At 34.1% G+C, this 22,013-nt stretch overlaps 1 protein-coding gene across 1 annotated transcript; it reads right to left on the bottom strand.

The window, feature by feature from the left end:
* Nucleotides 1-3,532: 3,532 nt before the first annotated feature.
* On the bottom strand, nt 3,533-21,241 carry LOC147387944 (protein REDUCED WALL ACETYLATION 3-like). The gene is made up of 17 exons (XM_086420481.1): nt 21,063-21,241; nt 20,891-20,928; nt 19,348-19,439; nt 16,008-16,145; nt 15,851-15,907; nt 15,692-15,764; nt 10,340-10,498; nt 6,563-6,712; nt 6,209-6,464; nt 5,997-6,118; nt 5,816-5,902; nt 5,622-5,710; nt 5,453-5,515; nt 5,288-5,344; nt 4,408-4,504; nt 4,145-4,303; nt 3,533-3,881 (listed from the first exon to the last, which is right to left on the bottom strand). The coding sequence occupies exons 2-17, from the start codon at nt 20,921-20,923 to the stop codon at nt 3,876-3,878; spliced, it is 1,638 nt and encodes a 545-aa protein (XP_086276607.1). The 5' UTR covers nt 20,924-20,928; nt 21,063-21,241; the 3' UTR covers nt 3,533-3,875.
* Between the last annotated feature and the right edge of the window lie 772 nt (nt 21,242-22,013).

The following is a 22,013-nucleotide window of genomic DNA, read 5'->3' on the forward strand; positions in this document are numbered from 1 at the left end:
TTGTGATTGGTTGATGATTAGTTTTTTTTTGTACCATCTTGATTAAATGCTTGTATGATATGTCATAATCTTAATTAATATATATCTTTGATGTACGTGTGTTGATCTTATTAATGTTATGGATATTTATGTTTTATGATCATATTTTTCTAATATCTATACTATGGTGATGTGATGTGACCCATGGGTCTATTTATTCAAAAAATGTCCCGGGTGCACCCTACCTTATTTGCATACACCACTAGCACATCTAAATTATGATGCATTACACACTTGCATGTCCTTTTATAGTTAACGTGATACTAGTACGTGGTCCGGTCTCCTCATGAGTTGCAACGTCATTCATGAAAATCACAACTCTAATCATGTACCTCTATGATATATAAAACTAGGGCATTAATATCATTTGATCAAGTGACCCTGAAAGGTATATCGATGCACCCACACTGGAAAAACCTGAGTATTTGTCCAATTATAAGCCTCAAAGTCACATGTCCCGATTGTCAACGTAGTACTAGTACGTAGTCGATCGCCTAGTAGGATGTTAAACCATTTGTGAAAGCTATAACCCTAGAATTGTACTTATATAATATATAAAACCAAGTTACCACGTATCATTTGATTGAGGACGCTTGAGAGGCATATATGTGTACTTGGGCAAGAGTGCTCAGATAATTGCATTGTACGTAATAAACCTAGAGTCTAGAAACCTTCCTATAGGTCACGACCCGAATTTACCATGAGTGCTCTCGGGTTACTTTATTCAATCCATCAGAAAGGTAAGTTGGTGGACTGGACCACACTGTTCAAATTGAACCCGTAATATCGGTCAAACCCAATAGACGTAATTGATGATATATGCCAATCAATATTAAGTTAAACTAGTTAGCACAATTGGTAAATGGATCCAATGGATCAACACATTGACTGGTTGGACTAATTGACTTAAAAATATTGGATAAAGTGATTCAAGTAGAATATTCAGATCTATTGAGTTGAACCGGCCCAAAATCAAATGGGTACATAGTCCTAATCACATTGTATTGGCCAATTTAATTCAATAGATTGGATATTCCATATTCGACAAGATTAGAATCAGTAAAAAATATATTAAGTAGTTTACCAACTAGTAAAATCGAGATCTTACTTTTTGAAGATCGTACAACCCTTAATCATAGTTTGAAATTTTCTAAAATTCCTGATGTAATTTCTTACTTGAAATGTTTCATCGGTCAGAGATTCTGAATCTAGGAAGTTAACTTAATAAACACTATCAAGATGGCCCTTTATTTCTAATTGTTAAAAACCTACTCTCGGGCTTGCAACTAATAATCTACCTTTGATGGGATCTTAGGATTATTATTACACTTAAGCTCAAGCGTCCATTGCCTAGTTAGATTTATAAGTCTAGTTAGTTAGAACGAACGTCAGTACCAAGCCAACAATCAGAAATGACCTCATAATCTGAACTTATAGAAATCTACAAGATTCTAAACCCAGTCTTAAGCTTACCTATGGAAGTCCTCCTAAGTACTATGCAAAAAAGTCAAGGAAAGTAGTAAAACATGATTAGACAGTAATTCTAGAAATTCGAAAAGGAAGAACAAAAAGAAATCAAAAAAAGAAAAAGAAAAAAAGTCTGATAAGTTGAAAATCTAAAAGGGCAACTTAGGCAAAAATTAAAGCAAGCTCGCGAGGTTGAAAATCCGAAATGATGACCTTGTCAACAGTCAGAGCAAAAAAAATAATAAATAAATAATAAATTGTAAGTTCGTTAGATCGAAAACCTGAAAAGACGATCTAAGCAGAAACTAGAGCATGTTCGCTAGATTGAAAATTTGAAAAGGTAATCTAGACAAAGTTATAATGACCAAAAGAAAATCTCAGCCGAATTGAAAATCCAAAAAAGCGGTCCAAGCCAAAATATTAGAAACTTCATTGACTTTAGGGCAAACTCTTAATCATCATGCAATTAAAATCCAACTTAAACCAAATAAAGACTCATAAGTCATGAGTATCTTGTCTATGATTGATCTGAAAATTTTTATTTTCCTAAATAAATCGAAGAGGAAGAAGGATGTTATCTATGTTGAATCTCAAAAGGAAATATTTTGTTCCCTTGAGCTTGACTCAAAATCTTCAATATAAAAAGTCAAAATTAAAAGTTAAATCTTTATTGCGCTTGTCGTAATCGAAGATTTCAAACCTTCATAATAAGGGATACTTTCATTTTCTAAAGCATGTAGTTTTTCCCTTTGAACTCTCCAACGTTTAGAAAATGGGCAAAATTAAAACCCATACGTTTTATCATTAATCTAATAGATTGTTGGGCCCAAAACCTATTAGAGAAGTTGTGCCCCAGAGTTGGAGATGCATAGAAAACAACATTCTGATCTTTCTTTTTCTTCTTCCCTCTACCATTTTATTTAAACCTCACTGTTCATACTAAACTGATCAAGTTCATTATAAACTTGTTATTTTCGAGTGCACGATTACCAAGTACACTACTGTTAAATCTTAGAAACCAACTGTCGGAGCCTTTTTTGCATTGTGGAGCTGATCCTAAAATGGCGCGAATTTGATTTTAAAGACAATTACTTCTTTGTACCTCAGTTACGGATACGTTCTTCCAATTTCTTTGTGCTTTTACATTATTCTATTATTTAGAATCTACTATTTCAAGAACACATAACCAAAAACCAAAACCGAAATTCACGTGTTTGGTAACACTTTTTGAAGTCTGAGTGGAGGTGATCCAACTTTAAAATTCAGACTTCAGAAACTTTAATCTCATTTGTTTCATTTCAAATTTCAAACATCAAAATCAAAATCCAAAATTTTTGAACCAGTGATGGGAGATGCTAGATGAATCCAAAAGTTTTGAACCAAAAGTCAAAAAACAGTTCTAAACTTCAAAAGTGTTATCAAACATACTTGACTTTTGAATTAATTGGAGAATCAATTAGTACCGCATAGACAAGCTTTAATGGCATGAATCCCATATCGCCATTCAACTCCCTCTATAGCCATATTTTTAGTCAAAGGCACGTATCTTCAACTACTAAAATTTTTTTTCATATCATTTTCAGCTATCTTATAACCTTTATTTTGTAGACCATTTTCTGTTAGTCTTTCAATGTAGATCACTATCAAGCAAGGGCATGTCATTAGTTTAAAACACAGGATAACTAAAATATTTACCAAATTAAAACATGCCAGAAGGGTATGCCTAAATTCCCTTCTTGTCACCCGAAGCAATTTTTTTAAAAATTTTCTCGCCTTTTACTTCACCCTAGAGTACTAGGTGTGGAATAAGTAAAAAAAATTGATATGAAAAGGACTAATTCCCATTCTTGCAGTCTTGGATTCTCCAACTAGTGGCCCTCATATGGGAACCTTCTTGATAAAAAGCTTCAAAAAAAAAAAAAACATCCAATTGATAGATATAATGCTCTAACCATTGATGGAAAAAAAGTTAAAAAATGCATTAGTAATGAATCATGAATTCATATGACAAATGATAAGACCTATGTACCACAAAGCAATATTAGCTAATCACTATAGATTGGAGAAAATAAAAAGTTGTATACAATTAGAGCCAAGAATTACAAAAACAAATTTCCTCTGGTGCATGCTTTTGATCATATTTTTTTTTATACCAAACATTCAAGGCAAACTCTACCATCTCATTTTCCATGTATGAATTGCATGCAGGGGGGCACCTTCAAAAAGATTTCTTCAGAAATTTCGAAAGACTTGTGCCTTAAGCCACAGATTCTAAGCAAAGCCTTCCCAATCCACTTATTAACCCAATTTGAATTTTTGATCTTAAATGAAATACTTCTCAACAACAGCCTTTAGGTCGCTCAAATTTATCAGGCCTGTATAAGATTGAAAAGCAAGGTTCAAAATCTTGTATCGAGACAATGTTTCAAGTAAGGATAAAAATTGATCAACAGGAACGTTCTAAGGCAATCTGAAACATTCATGAAAATTCAACGTTTTGGGATCAATGTTGCGTATTGGTCTCAGATGAAATTGGAATGTTCCCATCGTGTTATATGGCATCATTGGGCTTCTTAAAATTCTAAATGTAGAAAAGTTTATATTTCCATCTAAAAGAGGCAAAAGTTTAGTAGCGTACTAGTGTTAGAGGGATCTGAAGAAGGACCAATGAGATGCAATACAAACACAATGAGATAGCAGCGCCCGCAACAAAGTTATACAGCAGCTTTCGGTTGTCTTTTGTTGGAACAAAAACCGACTTCAGCAAATTGGTTAGTTCAAACAGGCGATAGGATATCTGCATAAGCAAGTCGAGATAGAATCAGTGTGTGAATGATTAAGATTACTTAATCTCTTTTTTTTGTTCCTAAAAACTTTTGAATGGTTAAGAGATTTTCTTACTAAGACATAAATAGCAGTTGTGAGCATGAAGTTGAGCAAGGGGTAATCTGGAATAAGAGTAAGAAGCCATTTAGGCTGTCCGTTTGGCACATTTGATCTGCATAATCACGCCAAAAATAAAGTAAGATATCTGATTTTTAAAACTAAGATCTGTTAGAGATGATATTAAAGCATGAAAAAAGATGTTATTTGATCCCCATTGGAGATGGAATCAAGGAGAAATCTCTCAGTGACATCATTTTGGATGTAAAAGTGTGGATGTTTCATGGGTTTATTTAGAGAGCTTCTATTGCCACACCAACTTTTGCTAATGCCACCCCAAGAAGTGTGTTAAGTCTTTGGTGATTTACATACGAATTGGGGTGGCATTAGCAAAAGTTGGTGTGGCATTAGAATCTCTCTTTATTTATTGAAGATTTTATTTTTTATATGGGATGTGATGATTGCCCTGCTAGTCAATTAGGGAGGTCTTCCGTACCTCCATATCTGTTCCCTTCTTTTTTACAGAATGCATTTATATTTATCAGGAAAAACTACAAATACAATTAATTAGATATATTTGATTAATCATCATATCATCTACACCTTCATCCCAAATATTGGGGTTGGAAATCAACCCTTCTCGCCATTCAACTCTATCTAGAATTATATCTAATGTCAAGGCATGTGACTTCAGATCCTTCTGGACTATCTCAATCAACCTAATTTCCAGACTACCTGTAACCTTTCACTGGTCTTAGTTGAATATCCCTAAAACTTTTCAAGGGCTTTAGCATTGTTTTTTATGCAGAATGAGGAAGATCTTATTTGAATTGTATCAAATTGAATAAATCATAAAAAAGTTAAAGAGTAGATACAGAATGTAACCATGTCTACAAACCTCAGCCAGATGTGGAACTGAGAAATATAGGTCTCCAATGTAACCTTCCCAAGCCACCTGATGATAAAAATAAAAAACAAAAAAAAAAGGTTCATAGAAAGAGTTTGAAATCTGGTAGCCCAAAAGTTTGAGATAGAAAATAAGTGCATGGGAAGTTGAACTTACGCGAAAAGGGTCAAAGAGAAACTACGGAGATGCTGTGTGAAATTTCGCAAGCAAATGTAAACACTGAAACCATAAAAAAAGCAGAAGAGTAGTAAGATACAGGGAACAATTCTAGAATTTTGTATAAAAAACAGAAGTTTATGTCCACACCAAAACACCCAATACCCACGTTATAGGGATCCAAGATGTGTAAGGATGCAACTTATTGTATGAAACCTTGTCCAGCTTGTAAATATATTCGTACCACAAATAACCAACCTAAAATGATGGATAAAATTAGAGGTAAAAACGATAAGTAAGATCAGAAACAGAAGGTAAGTAATCATCGAATTACATCACAAATCACAGTAGAATGTGACTCACAAATAAGGAAACCCCAACAATGCTTGTTTTAATTGAGAGTCTCCGTTTGGTTTCAGATTCCTCTAATCTCTCCATCCACTTCTCAACCTATTATGTCAAAACATTCCAAATATTTTAGCATAGAAATAGCCAGAAATATGGCCCTGAAAAATATCCATGGAACCAACATAGAATAAATTACATTTGGGTGATAATACGCGTATATCATTCCAATGATCCAAATATACCGATCAAGGCCTGATCTGAAATGCCATTCATGTAAGAGTGGGAGACTGGATTTTGATGGATCTGCATCTCTGTACCCTGACATGTAGAACAAATGTTGCATTTTTGGATAAGGTGAAGTTTTACAATACGAGGGGTAATGAACAAAAAGCTAAATAGGTTACTAACCTAAAAGGAATGTAAAAGGACTCCAGAAAAGGTCAAAAACTCCAGGAACTTCCCAAATCAAGATAACAACCAAAAAGCATGAGATAATCTTCACAGCCATCACTGATCCTATCTCATTATACTTGTTAAAAATACCAAGAGATCCATACACCATAAGAGTGAAAAGTGTGTGCATGGGGCAGATATAGTAGAGCACATAGTCATTGTTAAGAACTATGCAGCAAAATGCTACATAGAAATTAAGCCTCCACATCATCTGCATCAGAACATAAAAGATTAATGTGTTGACTAGTCAAAAAAATGAAGATGAACGGGGGACATCACTCCCTAACATTAGACAATGGTGAAAGTTACCTGAGCAAAACGTGCAACACTAAAATCCTTCCTGATGTAGTAATAGGAGAAGTTCCCAAATCCAGTCATCCAGACATATGCCGCAATGAAGACACGTATTGCATTGTAGATCTCAGTGGCAGCGAAGTAGTGGTACATTAAAAATAGGACCTGGTGATAACATGGAAGGAATTAAATACTCAGCCATACATTTCTAAAGTTGAAATCCATATTACACCGTCAGTATACTGTAATGGACGAATAGAAGGGAAATAGGGTTTCCTTTTTATTATTGTTTTGGGTTCTTTATCTTAATGTTCTAAGTAAATGACATCCCTCATCATTATTCATTGAATTCACTTTCTCGTAACCTCATTGGTTGCTCAGTCTCAAGAGCAGGTCCAATACCCTAATCTTCTTCATCTAGTCTACAATCAAGTTCTTTCCTTCCCTTCTTTCTACCAACCATGATTTGTTCTATTTCCTCCCCTCCCTCCCCCCAAATCTGAAAATCTCTACTCTTTGTCCTTCTCTTTTTCCATCACTATATCATTTCTCACACCCAGAATTGATCGAAAGAACAAGACCTGAGCAAGTTACAAATAGCTGGGTAACACTCATTATGATGATCCCCTCCCACACCAAAACTACTTTAGTTAATTGGTACACCAAATCAGTCAAGGCCATCCTTCTTTCTTCATCCATTCTTCTTCCTCAAATGCACGGTATTAAATTTTGACATATTTCTATAAAAGATACGGAAATATTTTCATTTCACCAAGTTTGACAGGAAATCCATCTGTTATTTTCCTTTTATGGTTCGTTGAAAAATATAGTCCACTTCAAGGTATATTTTAGTGACAAGTAAAATAGTAAAATTTCAACTATAAACAAGGTTTAAAATCTAGCCCTTGGTTGTCAATAGAAACAATAACCCTCTATTATTATGTGATTGCATGGAGTTAAGAAGCTACAATATTACCATTACATTTTCTAGCTCTAAACTATCATATGAAAAATCATCAATAGATGGCTCTTCAACCCAATTATTCACATACCCTTGTTTTCTCTCCCACATCATATAATTTAACGGTTTGTGAGCATTTAAGAAAGTTTGTGCCATCTAGAGTTGAAAAACAATGAACCAAAACCCTGGAAACAGTCAAAGATGTCTTTGAACCACAAGAATTGAAATTTCACCATCCTTGTGTGAAAAGAAAGCCTTGAATTCTCATAAGATTGAACAAATCAGACAAAAAAATATGCCTGACAACACTTACTAATTCCGTAAAATTGCAAATAAATAAATAAAGAAAAATAACAAGGGCAGTGTACTAGGTTGGAAAATCTTCATTACCACTTCAAATCTCCACCAAATTGCATTGGAAGAATTTCTATAAATTTGATAATTTGCAAAAGCTTACTGACTGATGCATCAAAAAAGCCCCACATTGCATCCATCTTTGATTTATCAAATTTTGGATTTTTTTCTCACCACGATCAAACCCTCAGAAAACCATTGAGATGAGGTAAAAAAATTCTGATAAATTCCAGAAAATCCAACTCTACAACATTATGTGGTCTTTTTGACCCATGGTTTCTGTTAGCCTGTATGATTGTTGATGTCAATCATACAATATGCACAGTTGGAGAAACCCTAGGAGGCAGATGAAAGGAAAAGAGGAAAAAAAGAAAGAAAGAAGAGTAAACAAGATGAGAGAAAAGGTTAAGAGTCTATTCTGACCCTCCTCAATTATATTTTCAAAATGAACTTCTAAAAATAACAACCACAACCTTGTAACCCCCCAAATTGCATACAAGACTATTCCACAAAATAACTCAACATAAATAAAGATATGACAAAACAAGGGATAAGCCAAGAAGTATACATGAGATTATAAATATCTCCAGATCTCCCTACAAAATTGCAATGGGATTAGGATACGGTTAACAGATTCACCATTTATTTTACAAAGGAAAATTAATAAATTGAAAATGAAACCCTTAAAGATTGATCCATAGTTAGAATCGTGTCCAAGGCAGCTGATCAGAAAAAAAAAAAAAACAAACCAAAAATACTCGAACGAATTTTAAGGCCCCAAATAGTCGTGGTAACAAAGTCTAAGGAAGAGGCAAGTACTAGAGAATTATGGAAAGATTTTAACAAAAACTCAGTATCCTAACTACAAGCACACACTCTTTGATCCCCCCGTCATCGAAGCTATTGGGCCCTAGAGACTTGAGTTAGAAAAAGAAAGGATATGGAAAAATCAGGATAGCCAATTTTCTATGGGATCTTTCTACCACTCCATTGTGCAAATGGACCCCTCCATTTTCGAATGTGGTTGTTTCGGACCCAAAGGTTTCGTTTTTTATTTGGGTTGTGACCTTCGGGAAGACTCTCAAGATGGATCAACTTATTTGCAGGGGGTTTTGAACACCTAATTTTTTCTTCTTGTGCAAGGGGATGAGGAGTTAATGGATCACATCCTTCTTCATTGCACGATTGCGTGTGAGATCTGGTCCCATTTTATGGCATTGTTTGGCATGGTTTGTCCCTTTTCTCGTACTCTTCAATTTGTATTCAATCTTGGTAGTCATTGGGATATGCTATCTCGGCTTTAAAGAGGACTCTGTGAAGCTTTACCTCATTTGTAGTTTGTTGGAAAATTTGGAAACAAAGGAATTTTAGGGTTTTGGGGGGGCAAAGTACCTCCAAAACTCCCAACTCACATGATCATATACTTTCTCCAAATCAAGCTTACTAATAATCCCCACTTGCTTGATCACAACCTAGAATCAATCCATTTGTTCGCTACTAACACTTTTTCACATAGGAGACATGGTTTGTCAATGAATTAATATGAATGGTCACTCATGCTCTTGAGAACTTTATTTCCACCATGCCTCTTCAGTAAATCGTATCAAATTGAAATCACCGCTTATGCACCAAGGTAGGTCCCACAATCCACAAATGTTATTGTTCTAGTCCCATAACCAAATTAGGATGCTTGCTTTACCCAAGTGATGAAGCCAAGTATCATTATATGTTGGCATTGCGACTAATGTGATTTGGATCCATTAGCTTCTATATGAGTTGGGAATCAAGTTCTGTCATGCACCCTACACTGTGGCAACTAAATTCAATGGTTGACAAATTCATCGATAAACTGTCACTACAGAGTATCATGAGATGACTTCCAGCTTTAACTGGCTGAGATTCTCACTCAACTTAGGGGAAGTGTAAATGATAGGGAGAGCACTCATTAGTCATCATTATTCATGTATACCTTGTTGAAAACAACATCAATAACAAATTATCTTTCTCCCCATGCGGGTCCTAGCAATGCAAACAATGACAATCCAACCAGCATGTAGAAATCTGACATGTGACGGAATAATTACTTCACCCATTTAGAAGAATAGATGCAAATAAAACCAGATTTGTACACCTGTCTAGTGACAACCTAAGTCATATCATTATCCTCGCAATAATTTCTCTGTTTGGTATCATACGCCTTCAATACATAAGGTTTTACTGTAAGCAAATAAAATATTAACCATAAGAAAGAAGTATACACATATTTACAATATTCATAATTGAGAATATTAAAAACTGAACTATGGAGTTGACATTAGAGAAATGGTATTGCCATAATAAGATCTAAGAAGAAAAATATTAAAAAAAGAGAATATTGCAAGCTAAGAGGAACAAAGAAAATACTAAGCAAGAAAAACCTACAGTAGAAAGTACAGTAAAGGGAAGTGCATTCTATGGACAGGACACTGATATATTACCTGCATCCATCCTTTCCACTCCTCAGTTTGATGCCGATTAAGGTAAAGTATGGATTTGTTGGAGAATGCTGACTTATCATGGTGCTTCTTGAGAGAAGTCATAGATGAAACTATGATGAGAAGAACATAGAGAAAGAGGAAAAGGTCACGACTGTAATTCTGTCCAAAAACCATACAAAAGAAAATTAGTAGACTGGATTCCAACTAAATTTTATGTTCTGAAGATGTATAATCAGAGTATAAATCTTTATCCCATTTACAGTTTTTTAATTTATCAAAAGTGACCAAAACTAACAAATAAATTGAAGTTAACAACTAATTGAAGCATTTAACTGACCTTCCATTTAGGAAGATATAATTATACAAACAAATGCCTTGAAATGATTAGTCAACTTACAAACATAAAAAAATCATACACGTCACCCATAATGAACATAAGGGATAGTTCTAGCCTTGCTGTGAAAATGCGATCATGGTTCAATCTTACCCAACTAAATATAACAATAGAACAGTAACAAAATTATGACTAACCAAGAGAAAATTCATCTCATTCTTTTCAAGTTCGTTTCACTCAGCAATTGTGGATGTACCGGTTATACACTTTGTGATTTTGCATCTAAAAGATGAAGTTAGCACATCTAACAACGATTTACAATGATAGTGTGTATGTCACAGTTCTTAAGTAAAGCAGATTGATTTGCAACTAAGTACTTTTTTTTTATCGGTAATTGTAAGTTTTTTTGCAACTAAGTACTTTAAGTATTATTACAGGATCATTTTTAGATGTCCCAATAACTAGCATCTTACCTATCAAAATAATGGCGAATCTCACTTAATGACACCTAACCATACAAAATTCACAGAGATCCCATCCTTTCTCCATGGACCTGGTTTTCGTTAATGATCTTAAAAAAATGCATTCACTGTTTATATCAAATAGTTGTGCCTGTTAGAGACTTAAAGTGAGCTCAGCAATGCAAGAAATTATGGATGCCTCATGCCTTCCATGATAGAAAAAAAAGAAAGGGGGGGAGGGGCACCACTTAAGTCAGCTCTCAATGCACATGAAAATCTTGAAACTGTTCAAGGCTGAAAGGTTATAAAGCCCAATAAAAACAGAATCAACAGGTTTCAGACACCTATCTAGACACTTATTTCAACATTCATTATGTCATTCTGGCAGCAGTGTATTAGCAATGTTTGGTGTAAATTTAAGATGGCATAAGGCCAGTGGAAGTAGAGGGCCAGTGGCTTCCCTCGGGTAAATAATGGATAATGCATTACATTTTTATCCTAACAAGTTTTGAAATATATTTCCATGAAAAGATCCCTACTAGAGTATACATGATCTCGACACAACACTTTTGCAGGAAGGGTACATTATCTCCCCTAGTTATAGTGTCGGGTTTCGTGAATCCCAACACTTCAATAAAACCATTATGATAAAAATCCATAGGAAATTCATGAAGTTTATATATATAAATATATATATAGGTATATTCTGTGCTTAAGCCTATGTGGAGAAGTTGTTTTGGTAGGTTCTTGCTTTGGGAGATTTAGAAAGGCTGAACCTAACTTATGATATGTCGTACAACCTTCAGCAGATCCAAGATTTCTTCTCGTCAGTAAGTCCATTTCTGTATATGCTTGGATTGGTTTTACATGTCTAATGAATATACCCAAACTAGTGTCTCTACCTTTAACTCTTATATCATTTGTTGACTTCCATGTACATATCTTCAAGTGGATTATTTACTCCATCCTTTACCTCTTTTCGTTCTTCTGTTGAATGTACTTCCCTGGTTAACACTCTTTGTCATTTTAAGTAAAGTAACTATCGCAATAACGAAGGCACAAGAAAAGAGCACTTGGGAACCCTTTTTTTATTCGATAAGAAAGCAGGTTAAAGGTAGGTTTTGAACCCAGGTCATGATATAAATGGTAATGATTTCAGAGTAGGCTACGTCCAAGCCTTTCGAACTAATAAATTTCATTTCTTGGTGGAGACAAAGTGGTATGTTCCCTGATGTGTTTCCATTCACAAACGAGTTTTCATTCCAAAAATATTCTCTATCGAAAAGTTTTCTAAAAATATTGCTATACTTTATTTTTATTTTTTTCAAAACCAAAATTATAAAATTCTTGTATACGGAATTGTATATTACAAATAACGCATAACATTTATTCATTACCAGAAACTAATTATTATTAGTTTGATATTCTATATAATATATAATTTTGGTGTATTCTAAACATATTAGCACTGACTTATTATCATCCATGTTCTAAACACTTAGATGTATTTGTAATTTAGTTTATAAATATTTAAAAATACAAAATATAATAACGCATGGAATACTACTAAGTAGTTTGCTCGTTTAATAAATTTTTTCATTATGAAGGTGCATGTAGCAAATATGACATTATTGTTCTCATTGATATGTAGAAAATTGTATATGGACTTGTTATTTCTAAATAGAAAATCCCCTTGGTCGATTTTCATGCTAGATTTTTATGGACTTTTATAGTTTTGTGATGAAATGGATGCCATAGGATTGATTTTTTCACCGTTGAATCATAATTATAAATTTAGGAGCTCTCACGCCATACATTTTCAAATCTTTGGTTCAAGACCAAAAAGAAGTTTTCTTTTAAGACTTTGTTTTGTCAAAGTCTGGTTTTTTTTTTTTTCCATGAAATCTATAGGACTGTTGTTTCGGATTGCCAATTGTTTGACTTACTTGGATTTGATATTTTATTGATTCCATTAAATTTTAACACCTGAGGAATATTCAACATGTAAGGAACACATGCACGAAAATGAACCATGGTGTAGGTACGGGCATCCGCTAATTCTATATAATATCTTATTTTGGTGTATTCTAAGCATATTAGCACAGAGTTACCATCATCCCTGTTCTAACACTTCAATGCATTAGTAATTTAGTTTATAAATATTTAAAAATTACAAAATATAATAATGCATGGAGTAGTACTTAGTGGTTTGCTCGTTTAATTAAGTTTTTCAATATAAAGGAGCATGTAGCAAATATGACATTATTGTTCTCATTGGCATATAGAAAATTGTATACGGACTTGTTATTTATAAATAGAAAATCCCCTTGAATTCCTTATAGACTTTACTAATAAAAGAGAAAGATGCTACTATTTTTATTGCTTTGCTCCTTCCATAAGGGGAACGTGTTTGGATCTTGGTTTGAGAAAGGCGCTAAATGACTGGAAAATGGGGCAAATCTCGGAGCTTCTTAGAATTCTTGAGATTACATCTTACAATCCGGAGGTTGAGGATGTGAGAGTGTGGAGGTTGGAAAAGAAGGGTGGCTTTTCAGTGCACTCTTTGTATCTCGCTTTGTCTAATCCGAGAGGCTCATTCCCAGCAAAAGGGGGGGGTGAAAGAAATTCCTTCCAATGTAGCTTTCTTCATTTGGGTGGGGGTTCAAGGGAAGCTTCTCACCTTGGACAATGTAATGGAGAGGGGCATAAGTCTCAGTTAATTTTTGCAGCTTGTGTAAACCGGATGGAGAGTAGGTGAATCACATCTTCCCTCATTGTGCTTTAGCCTCCACCATTTGGTCTCATTTCTTGGGGTTGTGGGGGATTGTGGGTTGCCTTCTAAGTTTGCTTTGGATTGTTTTTGAGGATTGGTCGCAATGGGGCCTGGGGCTTCAAGTGCTAAAAAGAGGAAACTTTGGAGTATTATCCCATTTGCAATTTGTAGGGGGCTTTGGTGAGAAAGGAATGCTAGGGTCTTTGAGAACAAGGAGCGAGAAGTTCATGACATAGCTATTGATATCTTGGGTCTCTTGTATCATTGTAGCGCGATCTTTATTGAAGCAAAAGGGTTATTCTTTGAGGACTTCATAGGGAGATGCGATTGGGTTTGTAATCGCTTGAGTAGTTCTTGATCTTCAGTCCTTTTCTCTTTTTTGTTGTTTTCCTAGTTCTTTTTGTGTTGCCTGTTGGGTTCTGTCCTATCGACCTGTTTCAATCAAGTTTTTTATTCATAAAAAAAAATGATAATCTCCCGAATGAAGTGCTTACACCCTTTGTAAATGTACAAAATTTTCTCTTTCTAAATGCCCCAACCCACAACAAAAGGGATTATGACCCACGAGATGAGTGAGAATAGTAGAATGTTACTGATCTTTATTGCTACACTCCATATAGTTGTTTATTGTAGTTTGATGACTAATGACTGTGTTCGCATATCGATTTATTATTTAATACAGTTTTAATGAAAATTTTCTCAATATTTCCGTCGTTTTCATTAAACTGTGTTAATTTCTACACAGATAGAAATATTTCTACAAAATAATTTCATTTCCAGGCTTTACCAAAAACAGCATTGAATCCAAAATTTAATACCTTGCTTCCAAACACAAAATGTTCAGTTTCGGTAACCCAGTTATGTGGAAAAGTAGGAACTAGGGGTGTTACTGGGACAAGCTCGGGCTTGCCTTTTGGTAATTTTTAATAAGCCCAGCCTGGTGTGATCATACAATTCAAACTCAGGCTTGCAGGGCATTCATTGGTGCCACTATTAAGTATTAAGAACTAGTCTACAGTGGCCTAATCAAAGGCAGAGTATGGAGCATTCGCACATGCTTCATGCAAATTGGTATGGCCGAGAATCTATTGAACATGTATTCAGCTCAAACTTCCCAAGGATCTTCACTCTAACAGTAGTTCATGTCTTATTTATCCAATATTCTGCAAAAGAACTAATAACCTTGAGGTAGAACACCACTTTTGTAAAAGATAAAATTCCCTAGAGAGATTTCAATGTTCATTTTTCATACAGTGAATCAATTGGCAAATGGGACCAAGGGGGAGTGTTGAGATACTCTGAATTGCCTTCTATATTTCCCTGAGAAACTAAGGATCATTCCCTTCAGCAATTTTTCTTTTTCTTTTCTCAGTTATAGGTCTCGATCTACCAAAACAAGGTTGCAGGTAGCTAGCAGGTTGGGATTTGAGCAACGGAGAACTTCTTGTATACAATTCATCCCTTACGTTCATACTTGGTAATCTTATAATGATTAAATAGGAACTCATACTGGACTTCCTTACTAAGGCAGTGGAACAGGTGCAGATTTTTAAATATAGTTCATGCATGATGACATTTTTTTTTTTTTTTGATAAATAAAAAAAAATGTGCGATAAATGAAGCATGTCCTTCAAGGTATTTAAGCATGTCAAGTTGTAAAATGATTGTGAAGTATAGTTCCTTCAGTGCAGCAGCCATCACAAACAAATGCGTGATGAATGAAGATAAAAAAATAATAATAATAAAAAATAAAAATAAAAACTGATCGAGGAAAATATAAGCACCTTAGACGACTCTGAAAATATGTTTGTGCGATCACAGACGTAGAAATAAACCAAAATTGCCCCCAATTCCGACCTACAAGGCATAGTATGATTCAGAGAGAAGGAATGATAAATTGTCAACAATCAGCGATCACAATCTGTGTAAGTATAATTTCTTACATTGCCCTCAAAGTTGCTCGATTTTCGAGCAAAAATGAATCTTCCATTGTCAAAAACCTAGAAAATCATGGCAATCCAGAAAAAGGTAAGCAAGCCTTTATGCATAAACTTAAAATGAACTCTACCAAAAAAAAAATTCGTCCAATGCCTAGCAAACCTGATTAGGTTTGCTCTGATTGATGAAGTGTAAAACTTTGCAGATGCTGATTTTGTGAGGCCACCTTCTATCAAAATAGCTCGATCATCTTCCTTGATTGTCTCATTTCCCAATTCAACCAGATTGACATCTGAATGACTGTTGCGAAGAAAAAACAACAAACATAAGAAGCAAGTGGAATCTTTGCATGGATTATAAAGCATTAGTAACTATGCAAATAACTAAAGTTAGCAAAAACAAATAAAAATAAAAAACTGTAAACATGAGAAGACAACTGATTCACAAGGGACAAAAAGAAGAAACAATATTAAACTGGATCAAACTACAATGACTCTTTTGTTTTGTTTAGAGAATTACACTATTTTACTGATTATGAGAAAGATACAATACAAATACATAATCAGACAATCAACACAAGTTTCAAAAGAAGAACAGAGAACCCAATTCACATTGATCATCTAATAACTCCATCATTAGACAACTAGTGTCCTAAGTTATTAACTATCTGATGGAGATGTGAGGAGATCCAAAGTCTAACATATGGACCCAAATATCAACATATTTTTTGAGCAAAGAAAATCTTAAAAGGTGGTCGAGGTGACCAACCAAAAGAACAAGGGAAGGACTCCTGTGGTCGAGGGTTTCGACTTCCTCTTGCTTTTAGAGCCGTTAACTTGTACCAAAATGCTCCTTCTCAGTAGCACAGTTATCGGCCCTCTTTTCACAGGTCTTCATCTCAAATAACTTTTCCCATTATTTTATTCCCTATTACAGCCAAATCTAAATTTTCCTTGAATATACTCATTTCTTATTGTCTTTCCTAAGCTTCACATATATTTATTTCAACATTCTCATCTCAGATACGGCCCAACATTCAACTTCATATATCATGGCTGGTCTAATTGTTGTCTAGTAGAACTTTCCCTTTAGTTTTGTCGGTACATGTCGCTGACGAACTTTAGAAGCACTCCTCTACTACATCCATCTAGCAATAATTCTATGAGTCACAACTCACCAATCTCTCCATCTATAGGGATAACGGAACTTAAAAAAAGGAAGTGGCCTCTTTAAGGGTTTTTTTTTTTTTTTTTTCGAATTTCTAGATCAGGATATATTAAAGATGAGAAATAAAATAATCCAAAGAAAAGGAAAATCCCTCAAAGACAGATCCTCATTAGACCTTAAGAAGAGAGAGAGTGAGAAAAAAAGAAAAAGCACCTATACCGCTGACCATGGTTTAAAATCTCGTCTCGGATCAATGTTTCGGTTTTTTGAAAAACCGAAACGATACCGAAACAAATCCGAAACAATACGAAACATTCAATACTTTAAATTAGGATTTTTTTTTAAAAACGTCTTCCTCAGGAGACTGTGGTCAAGGGTCATGTGGTTACTTTGAAGACATAGAGTATCTCAAATATTTATAAAAATAGAGGGTGGTTAAATAAATAATTGAGTCTACTAAAGAAGAACAAAGTCAAGGGCAACTTCTTTATCTCTTCTTGAACAAAAAGAAGAAGAAGAAGAAGAAGAAGACAATCTCACCTTGAACATCAACACAAATCCGACGACATAGTTGATCATTCAACCACCCAGGTTTCTCTCTCTCTCTACCTCCCACTCTTCTTCTTCTTCTTCTCCATTTCCTTCGTCTTCTCTGATTTCTTAGAGAAATCAACGAAAGTTTCGTATGTTTCGAGTTCTATAAAGTTTCGACTCGCTTTGTTCAATGTCATTTTGTATGAAATGACATTTTGAACCATGTCACTGATTGATTATATCATTCCTATCAAAACACAAAGTAATTGAAATGTAGGTCCTTCATATCTCCTACCTCCACAAACGAACCCACAACAAAGGCTTGTTTTCAAGTCCCGAATTGCCTTCTTTATTTTTGTAAATACAAACCAGTGTCTCATCCCTAGGAGAGTCCTTACCAAATGGTTACGCTACATATGTTTTGTTTTCTCCCTACTTATCTTAAAAATATTATTTTCTAAGTTATCCTCAATAGTTTTAGTTTTGATTCACTTTTTTAGTTTCAACAATCAATCCCAATCATCTCTGCAGATACCATATAGCAAGAGACCTCCCCTTGAATATGAATAGTTAAATTTATTCCATATGTTGAGATATACAGTTTTTTTTTTTTGATGATATTACATTTCTTTACAATACTTCAATTGATATTAAAGTTTACAATGGAGGAAGAATGTATTTAGACAAATTGAAATTTTAAAATCATATAAACAGTCATACTTACCGAAAAGCAATACATAAGCACTAGTAGTTGAAATTAAAACATTTGAATAAATAGAAATTTATTTGAAGTGTGTTGGCATGTGTCTGATAAACAAGTATGACATGGTGCCTGACGTGGAGAATTCTTAGAAAATGGTGTTTCATTGTCGCATAGATTCGTGCATGCCCTTGCAAAACATTGGTTCCCAACATGGAGAATTCTTAGAAAATGGTGATTCGTTGTCACATAGATTCATGCCTGCCCTTGCAAAAGTTGCAGTCCACATATTTTTTCTTGCCCACGCAATTAAAAAATAACCCTAAATGCAAAGGGATGTATATTTTTTGCACTTAACCCTCTAATGTCATCAACCAACCTCTGCAAACAAAGATAACCAAGGGGCGTCCTCTTGAACATCAACAGTTATGCCATCCAAAATAAGTGTAAATACTATAGGTTGAAGGTTAATCCCTGTTCTAAGTGGTAAACTTCCTTTAGGATTTTGTCATGTTCTTCGATGTAGGAGGTGGGAGAAACTCTCTCTAGCTCTCTTTCTTATAGTTCCTCTTCTTGTACCATGAGAGTACAACATGAGACAAAGTGGATTGTTGAATGCTGAAACTAACTCATTCATGGAAATATTTGCAAAATCTTTTACTTTCGATCTCGGGTATCTATTCCCGTAAATATGATCGAAAAAAAACAAAGGAAATGTTATGTTTAATAGAAAGCAATGAAAAACCAGTCAAGTAATGCCTTCTTGTTGTAGAAGGAAGAATCCTACAGTTCCTAGCGCTTGTAAACAAGTGCAATAAATAGTTTTGTCTCCTCAGTTTTAGAACATAGACTTCACCATTGTATCGAAATTAACAACTAAGTCTGACAAAATCAGAAATTGCATTAGCACTATATAAAATTTTCTTCTCAGTTTGGATACAGTTTTTGCATCATTAATAACATGTAGAAACTGCCTTAACAAAACAACTGAAAAAAAGTTTTGATAGATACCCAAAAATTAGATGCAAAAATAAAAAAAAACTATGGGATAGAAACCCACAAAAGTAATGGGGGTCCTGCCTTAAAGACAGAACAACTTACACTTTCAAAGGAGATGAAGACTTTTTGTATGCCAATATCTCGGAATATATCCATGAAACAAAGATAGGGGCAACTCCGAGCAAAAAAGATACCTACAACACAATCCAAATTAAGATTAACTAAAAATACCCAGCTAAGTGAAGAAACAAGCATTAAACAGAAAAATATCATCATAATCATCAAAGCCTCATCCCAAGGATTTAGGGTTTGCGATAAGGTTTTGACAATGACGGTGATGGTGACGTAAATGGAGCTCAGGTAGCCCAATGGCTCAACCTCAGCCTGACTTTGATTCAAGTTGGATTCAGATTTTTTAGATCTGAGCCCAATCCAAGCCCTTAAAATCTCAGCCCAAGCTCAACCTGCAATCCAGCTAAGCCCATTGTGCTGGGTGATAGCCCAATTGAATCAATTATGAAGAAGGGGATGGAGGTTTGAGGTGCTTGGGTTAGGGTTAAGTGTGCCTTTTATTTTGGTCTTTTATTTTTCCTTAATAATTATCATACAATTTAGTTGTGTTGGACAAAGATATTTAAAAAATTCATATGGAATGTAAGGGTACAAAAAATCTCATTACATATTTTTGAACCATTTGTTTGCATTAAAAATGTTCTTAAAAACATGTAAAATGTTTATTTAGCATATAAACAATAGTCTTTTATATCAATTTGTAATGCCTTGACCAAATCTATGTAAAATATGTGAATTACATGCCAAATTGCTAGAAATTTCTTAATCAAAAATCCAAAAGCTTCATTGGACTCAACATTAGACCTGCTATATGTGAGTGGACTGGAATTTTAGATCTACTACAGAGGAAGGTGTGCCCTCACAATGTATTCATGCCTAACAATTATCCACAACGTGGTGACAAGAAGTATAATTTGTACAAATCTTTCCATTTTCCAATTCGATCCGATCCAATCATTTGTACAGCTATTTACGTGATAGCAGACATTTCTCGAACCCCTCTAACAGAGGGACAGTTAAATTTTTACACAACAAAGAGGGAGGGTTCCTCACAACTTGAGCAGCAAGGGGAAGACCAACCCATCTTTCATTTTTATGAACTTGTCTTGTCCTAGTCACATAGGGTAGCTAAAAATCAACCCAATTAAGAAATAGACAGAGTCTACTAAAACCAATTTTAACATTTTTTATTCTTAACCGAAGAAAAAACACCTATTTCATTTTCACCAAACCCAGCGATTTCTAAATTGATAGGAATGATGCAATCCTCACCGGATCAAAGATCATTATTATCCACAGACTTATCAAGACATGCAATGCACAAATTTATACAATTTCAACAAAATTCTTACATAATTCAACGAAAAGCAATGTCAAAATTCAGAAGAAAAAAACGAACAACTAATGCAGAACCACATTGGATTTATCAAATCGACCCTACTAAAAATTCAGACAAAATCTCTAATAATACAGAGAAAAAAAAACTAATAATCAATTAAGATCTTCTTGTTCAGCATTTGGTCATCATCACCCCCACAAAATCAACTAAACGGAAGAAAAAAAATGGACACACCTGACCAGGAGTTACAGGGCTAGAAACCACCATTTTATCTGAAAATCGATCCAGAAAATGATCAAATCATCGCCATTGTAGAAAAACAGAACAAATCAAAGAACAGATATAAAAAATAAAAAATAAATAAATAAATAAAAGATCGAACGAGAAAGAGAGAGAGAGAAGTTACCTTTCGAGGTTTCCTCTGTCTATTCAGTATGATTTTTGGGAGATCGACATAAATCTGAGATGAGAAATTAAACCCTAATTTATTAGATTAATTGAAGAGAAGGCGATCTGAAGTCTAAAGCAACGTATTACAGAAGACAGACAGAGAGAGAGAGAGACATTGCTTTGAAATGTGGAGAAACAAATGTTGGAAGAAACATCGGGCTCACTAGGGAACCAACCGTTAGATGAGAAAAAAAAAACATAATGATACGGACGTCCGTATCAAAACATTTATACAGATGTTTCCAAAGGATACCTGGATAATTTTCGGGCTCCTCCTACGTTAAAATTGTTGGCCCACGTAGTGGTGGATCTGCAAGCCAAAAGTCACATTAAACAAATTTTTTTATTTTATAATTTATATTAATTAAATTGTGATGTTATTTTTGTTTTAGAGAATTTCAATTGGCACATTAACTTTTACATATAATGCATCAAAAAATTTAAGGTACTTGGATTTCAATTGCCACACACTAATAAGATTAATGATTTACCGAAATCATACTTGGATTTCTAAGAAAAGAAATTATTAGAAGTAAAAAAAAAAAAAGATAAACAAAATTTATAAGAAATCTTAAATATTAAAAAATCAATTTTTTCGAACAAAAGAATGTCTTATTTAAAGGTATAGATTTCAAATATCGTGGATGAATACAATTTTTCAAAAAACTTGATAAAAGAGAGTATTTGGAGATTAAATGGGTTTATATCTCTCATTCCTATATTTCATAAAATTTTCTATGAATTAAATTATTCAAAATTTTTATCCATTTATACTTTCTCCTTGAAAAAAAATGCATTTAAGAGAGAAGAAATAAGATTTATATCTCTTTCAAAAGAAAAAAAAATGAATAACTTTTACAATCTCAACAAATCAGTTAAGGTGAAAAGATTAGTGTGTTATAAGTAA

Source organism: Akebia trifoliata, chromosome 13, assembly GCF_017979445.1.
Source record: "Akebia trifoliata isolate Shusen 1 chromosome 13, ASM1797944v1, whole genome shotgun sequence".
Taxonomy (NCBI): domain Eukaryota; kingdom Viridiplantae; phylum Streptophyta; class Magnoliopsida; order Ranunculales; family Lardizabalaceae; genus Akebia; species Akebia trifoliata.

What these genes read in the sequence shown, in the direction of transcription:
- LOC147387944 (XM_086420481.1), bottom strand. Translation starts at nt 20,923, where the DNA reads ATGGTGGTTTCTAGCCCTGTAACTCCTGGTCAG. An exon ending in TTCTCTTTGACCCTTTTCGC is followed by an intron (nt 5,345 to 5,452) that starts GTAAGTTCAACT and finishes TTTTATCATCAG; the next exon opens with GTGGCTTGGGAAGGTTACAT. An exon ending in CAGTTCCACATCTGGCTGAG is followed by an intron (nt 4,505 to 5,287) that starts GTTTGTAGACAT and finishes GTGATTATGCAG; the next exon opens with ATCAAATGTGCCAAACGGAC.